The sequence below is a fragment of the Dermochelys coriacea genome, chromosome 2 (assembly GCF_009764565.3).
Source record: "Dermochelys coriacea isolate rDerCor1 chromosome 2, rDerCor1.pri.v4, whole genome shotgun sequence".
NCBI lineage: Eukaryota > Metazoa > Chordata > Testudines > Dermochelyidae > Dermochelys > Dermochelys coriacea.
In genome coordinates this window covers 153494498-153506793 of record NC_050069.1, presented here as the reverse complement: position 1 = coordinate 153506793, position 12296 = coordinate 153494498, and the positions used below count along the sequence as shown (strand labels likewise).

Genomic DNA, 12296 nt, shown 5'->3' with positions numbered 1-12296 from the left:
GTAGCACCAGCTTCCCAAAAGCCATAAAGGGCCATTCCAGCAGCCTGGGATTGCATGGATATAGGGACACCTTGGCCACACAGCTTCTGCTGGGGTGCTGGGAGAAGAAGGGTGTGGCAGTTCTGTATCACCCAAGCAATCCCTCATGCTGGGGGAATCTTTAATGGATCCTTTAAAACTAGTTTAATGCTGCTTTGTGCTGCCAGACCAGCATAAAGAAATTTTAGCAGGGCACGAAATCTGGCCCTTTATTTGTACCTATCAGGGGGTAGCCGAGTTAGTCTGTATCCACAAAAACAACAAGGAGTCCAGTGGCACCTTAGTCTTTAAGGTGACACCGGACTCCTTGTTGTATCTGTACCTAGTTATACATGCACACAACTATTATCTGTGGAAAAAAAGAGACCCCTTATTCATTTCTGTAAGTTTACTGAAGACAATAAAATGACAACTGGCATCTTCATGGAGTTACAAAGATAAAGAGAAATGTAACCTCCTCTTTCTATACTCACACATCATGTTAGTGAGACTGATTGTTAGAGGTGACATAGGAATGAAATTAAAGCATTTTGGATTTGTGAACATGAAAGAGAAAATATATTCTGAAACCCACTGAAATAATGAAGACTATCCATTTTCACAGATCATTTATGATTAGCACAATTGTCGAAATGAGAAATACTAACACAATATAATCATTCCGAATGTTGCTACTTTCTTTTCAGAACTCTCCTTTTTCTAGCTTTTAAGAGCTTGCATGAAATAATAAAATATCAAGCATGATAGACTGGCCCTAATCCCCTCATCATATGATTTTATAACCATTTTTTTCAGTAACAGAATAATAAAACGTGTCTATATAAAGCATGAAGTCTGAACTATATAGCAATCCATATGACTGTTGTGCATTTTTTCCATTTCCTGTCCTACCTTGGAACCTGATGGTGTTGTTGATTATTTCCAGTATATCAGCTACAGCATTATACTCTCCAACCTTCACTTCCTTTCTATCTGCAGAGAAACAAACAAGAAGGGTTGTTTATGTCAGTTCACATCTTCTCAATAATGTAACTGTTTCCCTTTCTTGTTGTTCCTATATTTATATTCAAGATACCACAGAAAATGACTCAAAGAAAATAAATACACATAAGGAGTATGAATTATTAAAGCAGAGTGCCAGATTTGAAATATATTAGTATAAAAAGAAACATTTTTGAACTTTTAGAGAAATACAAAGTTACATTGGACAATGTGTCTCTTAAGTCATCATTCAATACTAATTTTCATAAGTAGCAAACTATTCTACTTTAGAATGAATATCTTTTCTAATCCCAGATTGGTAAAATTAAATACTGGTTTGGGGTCAAATTACCACCTTTACTCATGCTGAATAGTACCCTTCTGCTCAAGTAGTCCATTTAAACAAATAGGATTGCTTGCTGAATGAGGTATTTCTCAGAGGGAGTAAGGATGGCAGATTCAGACACTTGATGAGCAGAGTAGTTAAAAGAGCAACTGGAAATTTAAATCTAAATCTTATTGTGAATTAACAACTCACCAATACTCTTACTGGAAAACATAACCCATGTATTGATTACCAAATTCTATAGGAGCTAAAATATTTGGGTCCCACCTTACCAGATAGGTAACCTGGGTTTACAGTTACATACACAGCCCTATTGTTTCTCACATAAATAATTTGATACAGTACTTTAATATCTCTGGCTATCTATTCTTCATATCATCCTATTGCCACAGTATTTTGAACTTATATGGTGTATGTTTGTTTCAGTCTACTGTTGGTGTTTGACAGGAATTTTCTATTTGACATAAGCTTTCTTGCTATTAATAAGCTTGTGCACTTCTCCATTTAAACTTACCGTTTTACTCTCTTCCTTTTACTTTTTGATCATAGGCATTCAAACCATCAGTATCTGAAATACAGAATTCTCAAATAGCCTTGAGGCAGAGTCTATGGTTTTAAAAATTCTTACTTTTCCCTACAACTTGTGGTTATCCATTTTCCTATTTTTTTAATATTAGACTTTATCGTACAGTGGTCAGCATCACTCAGTTGAGATTCTAGGCTTACCTTCTTAACTCCTGCATCTGACTTAAGACTCAATCAAAAACTAACAGGATTGAAAGGTTTTCTCTTTATAGGAGGAAATGAATGACAAAATTAAGAGCATCAACGCAAGCGGCACATCATAGAATAGCAAGACTGATTGATCTATTAACATCAAAGGTGCAAAAGGTGGCACTAGGAGAATTTGGGTGGGTTGTTTCTACATTTTCCTACAGTCTGTAAGAACACAAGCAAAAATTATCCATAGTAAAAAACTTACTTTTGCACACTACTAAGAAAACAAATAAAACTATTAGAAACTAAAAGAAAACAATTAGCTATACCACAAAAATTGTACCCTACATTGTTTTGAGCACTTGATCCCTGAGTTACTCAAGCTAAATACTCATGTTGATCCTATACATGATTGACGAGGGTCACCCTTCTTCTCATGTCCTTGCACCAGAATCATAGTTTTTACCCACGTTGGATACATGATATGTCCTGGTCTGTAGCCCTGGCAAGATTTTCCATGGTGCATAGCTCCTTCAGGAGCTGGCAGATCAACAGATGTTCCATAGTTTGTATTTCACTGCAGTCAAATGTATCTGGGTCATTGGAATAGTCACACTTCTGCATATTGACTTTTAACCTGCCAACTCTTGTGTGGTAGCAATTTAAACATCTTCAGGTCGAACAATCCTCCTTTGTGCCTGCTGGAAGGTGTTTGGCAATGTCAATGTGCAATTTGGTGTCCTCATCAAGTATTTCAAGCTATGTGTACCACATTTCCAGTCGTGTAGCCATCGGTGATTTTTTACATGGTTTCCTTGCAGCTAGGGAGCTTTTCTGAGATTTCAGGCGGTTAATTGCTGTGGCATGGCAATGTAACAGCTGTCTGGAATCTTCGACCTGTTGTAATCGTTCTATTTATGATACAATATTCCCTGAGCATGGTATTGCCTGGCGTTCCACACAGGGTGATTATTGTAAGAAAATATTATCTCACTCAAGTCCATCAAGGCCACTATAGCCTGGAGTGGGAAAGTGGCCTCTTTCCTCTGCAATTATTTAAGAGACACATTTTTCCCGGTAGCCAGTCCATTAGCCATATATTTACATTAAAAATAAATCATCCATTCCTCAACCTTCTATGGAAGAAGTGGCACAGGCACAGATGTTGGAAAAGGATTCCTTTTTATATTGCAGCTGTGGATAGGAATGTTTGAAAGATCTGTGATCATATAGAGCCATAGCTAGTTGTTTTAATTGTATTTATAGAGAGCAATTATATCCCTCCGAATCTTTGTTTTTGTAGGCTAAACGAGCCAAGCTCTTCCAGTCTCTTCTCATAAGATAGGCCCTCTATACCCCTGATCATCCTCATAGCTCTTCTCTGCACCTGTTCCAACTTAAATTAATATCTTTCTTGAACATGAGTGAACAGAATTGTTCACAGTATTTCAAATAAGGTCTTACTATTGCCTTGTACAATGGCATTAATACTTCTCTATCTCTACTGGAAATGTCTTGCCTAAAACATCCTAGCATTGCATTTGCTTTTTTCACACCTGCATCACACTAGAGGTTCATAGTCATCCTGTGATCGACCCACACACACCTACTGATGAGCTCCCCGCTTGTAGCAAAAATTTTCATTATTAGACTGTAAGTGCATGACGCTGTACTTTGTACTATTGAATTTCATCGCATTTCTGTTACTCCAGTCTTCATGATAAACCAGATCTTTCTGTATAATATCATGATCCTCCTCAGTATTGATAGAATCATAGAATCATAGAATATCAGGGTTGGAAGGGACCTCAGGAGGTCATCTAGTCCAACCCCTTGCTCAAAGCAGGACCAATCCCCAACTAAATCATCCCAGCCAGGGCTTTGTCAAGCCTGACCTTAAAAACCTCAAAGGAAGGAGACTCCACCACCTGCCTAGGTAACCCATTCCAGTGCTTCACCACCCTGCTAGTGAAAAAGTTTTTCCTAATATCCAACCTAAACCTCCCCCACTGCAACTTGAGACCATTACTCCTTGTTCTGTCATCTGCTACCACTGAGAACAGTCTAGATCCATCCTCTTTGGAACTCCTTTTTCAGGTAGTTGAAAGCAGCTATCAAATCCCCCCTCATTCTTCTCCTCTACAGACTAAACAATCCCAGTTCCCTCAGCCTCTCCTCATAAGTCATGTGTTCCAGTCCCCTAATTATTTTTGTTGCCCTCCACTTTTTCCACATCCTTCTTGTAGTGTGGGGTCGACAACTGAACACAGTACTCCAGATGAGGCCTCACCAATGTCAAATAGAGGGGAACAATCACGTCCCTCAATCTGCTGGCAACGGCCCTACTTATACAGCCCAAAATGCTGTTAGCCTTTTTGGCAACAAGAGCACACTGTCGACTCATATCCAGCTTCTCATCCATAGTAACCCCTACGTCCTTTTCTGCAGAACTGCTACCTAGCCATTCAGTCCCCAGTCTGTAGCAGTGCATGGGATTCTTCGATCCTAAGTGCAGAACTCTGTACTTATCCTTGTTGAATCTCATCAGATTTCTTTTGGCCCAATCCTCCAATTTGTCTAGGTCCCTCTGTATCCTATCCCTACCCTCCAGCATATCTACCACTCCTCCCAGTTTAGTGTCATCTGCAAACTTGCTGAGGGTGCAGTCCACGCCACCCTCCAGATCATTAATGAAGATATTGAACAAAACCAGCTCCAGGACTTACCCTTGGGGCATTCCGCTTGATACCGGCTGCCTACTAGACATGGAGCAATTGATCACTACCCACTGAGCCCAATGATCTAGCCAGCTTTCTATCCACCTTATAGTCCATTCATCTAGCCCATACTTCTTTAACTTGCTGCAAGAATACTGTGGGAGACCATATCAAAAGCTTTGCTAAAGTCAAGGAATAACATGTCCACTGCTTTCCACTCATCCACAGAGCCAGTTATCTTGTCATAGAAGACGATTAGATTAGTCAGGCATGACTTGCTCTTGATGAATCCATACTGACTGTTCCTGATCACTTTCCTCTCCTATAAGTGCTTCAGAATTGATTCCCTGGGGACGTGCTCCATAATTTTTCCAGGGATTGAGGTGAGACTGACTGGCCTGTAGTTCCTTGGATCCTCCTTCTTCCCTTTTTTAAAGATGGGCACTACATTAGCCTTTTTTTCAAAGATAATGGCCAATGGCTCTGCAATCACATCCGCCACCTCCTTTAGCACTCTCGGATGCAGGGCATCCGGCCCCATGGACTAGTGCTCGTCCAGCTTTCCTAAATAGTCCCGAAGCACTTCTTTCTCCACAGAGGGCTGGTTGCCTTCTCCCCATGCTGTGCTGCCCACTGCAGTAGTCTGGGAACTGACCTTGTTCATGAAGACAGAGGCAAAAAAAGCATTGAGTACATTAGCTTTTTCCACATCCTCTGTCACTAGGTTGCCTCCCTCATTCAGTAAGAGGCCCACGCTTTTCTTGACTTTCTTCTTGTTGCTAACATACCTGAAGAAACCCTTCTTGTTACTCTTAACATCTCTTGCTAGCTGCAACTCCAAGTGTGATTTGGCCTTCCCGATTTCACTCCTGCATGCCTGAGCAATATTTTTATACTCCTCCCTGGTCATTTGTCCAATCTTCCACTTCTTGTAAGCTTATTTTTTGTGTTTAAGATCAGCAAGGATTTCACTGTTAAGCCAAGCTGGTCACCTGCCATATTTACCATTCTTTCTACATATCGGGATGGTATGTTCCTGTAACCTCAATAAATATTCTTTAAAATACAGCCAGCTCTCCTGGACTGCTTTCCCCCTCATGTTATTCTCCAAGGGGATCCTGCCCATCAGTTCCCTCCCATCTTTGTATCAGCAAATTGCATTAGTATACTCCTAATTTTGTACCAATATCATTAATAAAAATATTCACTCAGATTGGTCCCAAAGCCAATCTTTGAGGAACTCCACCTGTAACCTCTCTCCAGTCCTATAGTTCACCTTTCAGCACAACCTGTTGTCTTCTCCCCTTTAGCCAGTTTCTTATCAACTTCACAATTCTTGTACTAGTCCCCATCTTTTCTAATGAAACTAATAATTTTCCATGTGTTATCGCATCAAACGCTTTACTAAAGTTCAAATATATTAGATTACTGCACCTCCCTTAAATAAATATCAGTTATTTTCTCAAAGAAGGAAAATAGGTTAGTCTGGCATGATCTACCTTTGGTAAACCCAAATTGCACTACATAATGTTTTCTTCTATTATTTAATTATTCTTTCCCTACCAATTTCTTCTAAAGCCTCGCATGTTATTGAGGTCAGAATAATAGGTCTGTAATTGCCCGGATCATTTTTCCCCCTTTTAAAATATAGGTATGCCGTTAGCTATTCTTCAGTCATATGGTATTACCCCAAAACAGATAGATTTATTAAAAATCCTTGCTACCGGACCAGCAATCTCATGTGCCAGCTCTTTCAGTATTCTGGGATGGAAATTATCCCATCATCTCCAATTTTACCACATTAAGCTCTTTAAGTTTTATTCATCAGAAAACTGTTCCTGACCATGAGTGTGTGGAAGCATTTTTTAGTGGAGTTACTGGAAAGCCAGCTAAAGCAGTATGACAGCAAAGTCCCTTTCCACACTATAGAAATTGCTGTATTTTCAAATAATTTTAAAGGGACATCAAGATGTCATGCAGTCCAGGCTGATGTACTGAAGCAGGACCAAATTAACCTAGGCCATCCCTGATAGGTATTCATCCACCTGGTCTTATAAACCTCCCTTGGAATATTCCACAGCCTCCCTTGGAAGCCTATTCCAGATCTTAATTACCCTTAGAATCAGAAATGTTTTCCTTATATCTAACCTAAATTTCCCTTGCTGCAGTTTAAGCTTATTACTTCTTATCCTACTTTCAGTGGACATGGAGAACTGATCACTATCCTCTTTATAACAGCCCTTAACCTATTTGAAAACTGTTAACAGGTTCCTCCCCACACCCCCTCTGTTATTGTCTCTCAAGACTAAACATGTCAAATTTTTTTAATCCTTCCTCATAGATCAGGTTTTCTACACCTTTTATACTTTTTGTTGCTCTCCTCTGGACTCCCTCCAATTTGGCCACATCTTTCCTAAAATGTGGTGCCCAGAATTGGACAAAATACTCCAGCTGAGGCCTCACCAGTGCTGAGCAGACAGTACAATTATCTCCCATGTCTTACATGCAACACTCCTGTTAACACACCCAGAATTTTTTGCAAATGCATCACATTGTTGACTCATGTTCAATGTGTGATTCACTACAATTATCAGGTCCTTTTCAGCAGTACAACCATCTAGCCAGTTATTCCCCATTTCATAGTTGTGTATTTGATTTTACCTTCCTAAGTGAAGTACTTTTACTTGTCTTTATTGAATTTCATCTTGCTGATTTCAGATCCTTTCTGCAAATTGTCAAGGTCATTTTAAATTTATAATCCTGTCCTTCAAAGTGCTTGTAACCTTCCCGCTTGACGTCATCTGCAAATTTTATAAGCATACTCTCCACTCCATTATCCAAGTCATTAATGAAGATATTCAATAGTACTGGACCCAGGACTGACCCCTGTGGTACCCCACTAGTTAGTACCTCCCAGTTAGACAGCAAGCCCTTGACAACCTGTTTTTGAGTACAGTCTTTCAACCAGTTGTGGACCCACCTTATAGAAATTTCATCTAGACTACCTTTTCCTAGTTTGCTTATGAGAATGTCATGTGGGTCTGTGTCAAAAGACTTACTAAAATTGATGCATTATACCTGATGCTCTCCCCTCCCCACCATCCACTAGGCCAGTAACCTATCACAGAAGAAAATTCACTGAACGTTTAAAAAATTAAAAATGTTATAAAATGGTTAAAAATAAAAAAACCAGAAACCTGATCAAAGCACAACATGGTAATTATCACTAGGACTGCTCATTTAAAATTAAGAAGGATTTAAATAATAAATAGGATTGTCTTTATTCATTATAATTCTAAAAACAAAGAACAGCTACTCATTATAACTTGTCATGAAAACCCTCTCTTGTCTTTCTTCACCATTCTTTTTATTTTACCTTGATTTCAAGGAATTAATGACATTTATAGTACAGAACACATCTCTGCAGGGGGATACAGGTAAAATGGCTGCAAAGATGGGACATCTGGGAATCTTGTACACTGAAGGGAGGTTCTGTGTTGACTTTGAAGGGCCTTGTCCAGTAGGAACCACTAGGATGGACTGGAAAAAGGTTACTTGACTTATCTTGGATCCAGTGGTTGGGAATCTCCATGTAGAAGGTGCAGAGAGGCTAGGATAACAGTTACATAGAGTCTTCACTGTGGACTCTGAGTCACCCAGGAAAGAATTTTCTGTAGTATCTGGCTGGTGAATCTTGCCCATATGCTCAGGGTTTAGCTAATTGCCATATTTGGGGTCGGGAAGGAATTTTCCTCCAGGGCAGATTGGAGAGGCCCTGGAGGTTTTTCGCCTTCCTCAGTAGCATGGATCACGGGTCACTTGAAGGAGGATTCTCTGCTCCTTGAAGTCTTTAAACCACAATTTGAGGACTTCAATAGCTCAGACATAGGTGAGTTTTTTCGTAGGAGTGGGTGGGTGAGATTCTGTGGCCTACGTTGTGCATGAGGTCGGATTAGATTATCAGAATGGTCCCCTCTGACCTTAGTATCTATGAATCTATGACTCCTAGGCTCCTTGAAGATAAGAGTGTGAACTCCATCCTCAACACCCCCTTTCTGCCTTTACGCTGGGAGAACAAAGAAAAGATTTAGTGCCAGATCTGAATTTTAGGTGTTTGAGAAGACTTGCTAATATGACTGGACAAACATGTACAATTGCAAATATTTTGAGATATGCAGCAACCTGCTCCACATATCTATGGTCTGCCACTTGGCATCTCTGAAGCAATGTCACAGGCATATAGGCTAATAAAATCACATTCAGATATTGGAATCCTAATATCCTGTGATTTTAAATATCAACCTATTTAGCTCCCTCCCTTCTCAGAGATTTCTCACCTTTTTCTCTTTTCCAGAGACCCTTCTCTTCTCAACATCCCCCAGGTTCTCCTTCCTATTTACTTGGTGGTGTCTTTGGGGAGCATCTAGCTGGCCCTCTTGCCTTTCCTTTGAGGAATAGCTGGCTGGTCTAACTCCTGCCATCAGGCTCTTCAGGTTGGGGTGATAGAAAGGCTCTCTTTCTTCTAAATTATCTGGTGCACTACTTGCACTTGGGGGTGCACTACTAGCCTGAGGCAACCCAGACTACATCAGACAGCTGACCAGGAACCTGGGTTATTTTTTAGTTTGTTTACTGTCTTTGCTTAAAGCATTTTCCCAGTCTTGAGATGTCCTGAAGAGCCAGCAATCTCTTTGGGAACAGAGAACACATCATTTTAAATATTTATAAGCATGTTCTGGAGCAATTCCATAAAGTCTGAAGAGTTGTCTGATTCTTGGACACCTTTATGTTATCCATAAAGGTATCTGGGGACAGAGGCCCAAAAGGACTTAGATGTCTAGATGTCACTTTAGGTTCCTAAATCCAACATATAAGCTCCACTGAGATCCTCAAAAACTCTTCTCAGCTGTCGCCTAACTCTTTAGGCACCTAAAGTCCCTACATGCTTAAATTTCCACCATTAAAGTTCCCTAGGCACCTAAGTTTGTGTTGTTGGGCATGGGCACAGCTGCCTCAGCACGGGCACCTATCTCAAACCTAAGCCCCCCTTTTCACCTTAGGACATTCTAGTCAAAACTGTAGAAAGTTCTCTGATTTTCTCTGCCCTGTGCTGATTTGGCTGTTGGCTCCAACCCTACTCTTCTCTTACAATTTCTTTGCCTTAGTGTCACTCCACACCTGTGCTTCTCAGCCTATTCTCCCCGATTCTGTCCCCTTTTCCCCTCCTTGCCTTTTCTTTCCATTTACCCATTAAGCTAAGTAAACTCCCCCAGCCCAAAGTAGAACAAACATGCCATTTGCTACCATCACATTGCTCACTCGGCTTGTTTGTCTGGCCCTACCCTGTGTCTGTTATGTCCATTTAGATTGTAAGTTCTTTGGGGCACAGACCTTCCTCTACTTTATGTTTATACAGGGCATAGCACAATTAGGCCCTATTCTTGGTTGACCCTTAAGCACTACTGTAATAATCTTGGCTATTGATAATAAATAATCCTCCTCCTTCTTCTCAAACTAGGTGCAATCCGGTAGGTGGTCTCAGAGCATACCTAAGCCTATCCAAAATGGCTGGAGTAAAAAGAAGTGGTGAGTCCCCTGCCTCATTATAACTTTTAGCCCAGTAATTAGGGCACTCTTGCAGGATGTGAGAGCCCTAGGTTCAATTCCTCTCTCTGCTTGATGTGGAGAGATACTCCTGGGGAATTCTGCACCAAAAAATCCAAAATTCTGCATATTTTATTTTTCAAAATAATTCAATATAATCACACCAGTTTCACTTATTTTAGTAATTGATTTAAACTACCATACAGAAAAAAAATCACAATAACTGTTCAGCATTTCCTAAACACATCATTTACACCATTCTGGCAAAGTAAAGGAGCCTTAATTGACTTAGAATGGGAACACGTAACTAACAATGGGAACATTAGCAGCCGGCCTGCTTAGTTGTTACATTTCTGCTCTGCCTCAGGGACAGCGCCTGCCTCACACAGCCCTATGCCTCCCAGCGCGGGATGCAGCACCAGTGAGCGAGAGGGAGGGAAGGAGTCTCTCTTACTCATTCACATGCAGACATGCGCCCAATCCCACCCCCTTAATGTCTCTCCAGGGACGCAGGCCCAGCCTCTCCCCTTCCCCCCGCAGTGATCTGCTCTCTGCTGCCGGCTGCTCCCAGCAGATGAGGGGAAGGGATATGTGTTCCCCACAGATTTCTTTGCTCCCCCATTTTTCTGCAGGGGAGCCAAGAAATCTGCAGAAGGTATGAATTCTGCACCCCTGTAGGGGTGCAGAATTCCTCCAGGAGTAGAAAGAGAATTTCAACTTTCTTCTCCCACTTCCTAAGAGAGGGCCCTAACCACTGGGCTATTCTGAGGAGGGCTCGCTTAGTCTCTCCTGTTGAAGCTGTTCTATTGCCTATAAATAATTAATATGCATTGTTCCAGAGAGAGACTGATGCTCTAGCCTAGTGGTTACAGGCACTCTCCTCACAGGTGAGAGACCCAAGTTCCAGTATCCCTGCTCTAGTGATTATTTATAAAAAGTTGAATGGTTTCAACCCCAGGAGAGACTGAGGAAGAACCTGCCCCAGAATGCCCTATAGCCCTGTGGCTGGGGCACTCTCTATTGGATAGCTTAGGGGGCTCCCTGAAAAGCATGCTGACTTTGTGGATCTCATTCTTTGACATGTAACACTTCCCGTGGATTTTACAGGGAGTCAAGGCCCCTAACTCCCAGCTGTCAATTCCACGGAGTGGCTAAGTGCCTACAAGTTCAGTGTTACAATACTGAGAATTGCACTGCCTAAGTTCCATTGTGAATCCAGCCCCAGGTGTTTCCATCAACTTGACACTGCCATTGCCTATATGGTACTTTGCTCAGCTCCATGCTGGCCTTGAGGCAATTCTTTGGTGAAGCAAGGAGATTTCAGATAAATCATTTATTTGCATATAGAAAGGTTTGAGAAGCCATTTGACATGTCATATATCTACATAAGAACATAAGAACAGCTACACTGGGTCAGAACAATGGTCCATCTAGCCCAGTATCCTGTCCTCTGACAGGTTTCAGAGTAATAGCCGTGTTAGTCTGTACCCACAAAAAGAAAAGAAGTACTTGTGGCACCTTAGAGACGAACAAATTTATTTGAGCATAAGCTTTCGTGAGCTCACGAAAGCTTATGCTCAAATAAATTTGTTCGTCTCTAAGGTGCCACAAGTACTCCTTTTCTTTTTGTCTTCTGACAGTGGCCAATGCCAGGTGCTTCAGAGGGAATGAACAGAACAAGTAATCATCAAGTGATCCATCCCCTGTCGCCCATAACCAGCTTCTGGCAAACAAAGGCTAGGGACACTTCAGAGCATGGTTTTGTATCCTTGCCCATCCAGGCTAATAGCCATTGATGGACCTATCCTCCATGAACATATCTAGTTCTTTTCTGAACCCTGTTATAGTCTTGGCCTTCACAACGTCCTCTGGCAAAGAGTTCCACAGGTTGA

At 41.2% G+C, this 12296-nt stretch overlaps 1 protein-coding gene across 3 annotated transcripts in view; it reads right to left on the bottom strand.

Moving 5' to 3' along the window:
• GABBR2 (gamma-aminobutyric acid type B receptor subunit 2) overlaps window positions 1–12296 on the bottom strand; it is an 868870-nt gene that overhangs the window by 297175 nt on the left and 559399 nt on the right. For all 3 annotated transcript variants that reach the window (XM_038393151.2, XM_038393150.2, XM_043508506.1), the window contains exon 9: window positions 931–1011. In XM_038393151.2, coding sequence (XP_038249079.1) covers window positions 931–1011 — 81 coding nt within the window. The remainder of the gene's footprint in view (window positions 1–930; window positions 1012–12296) is intronic.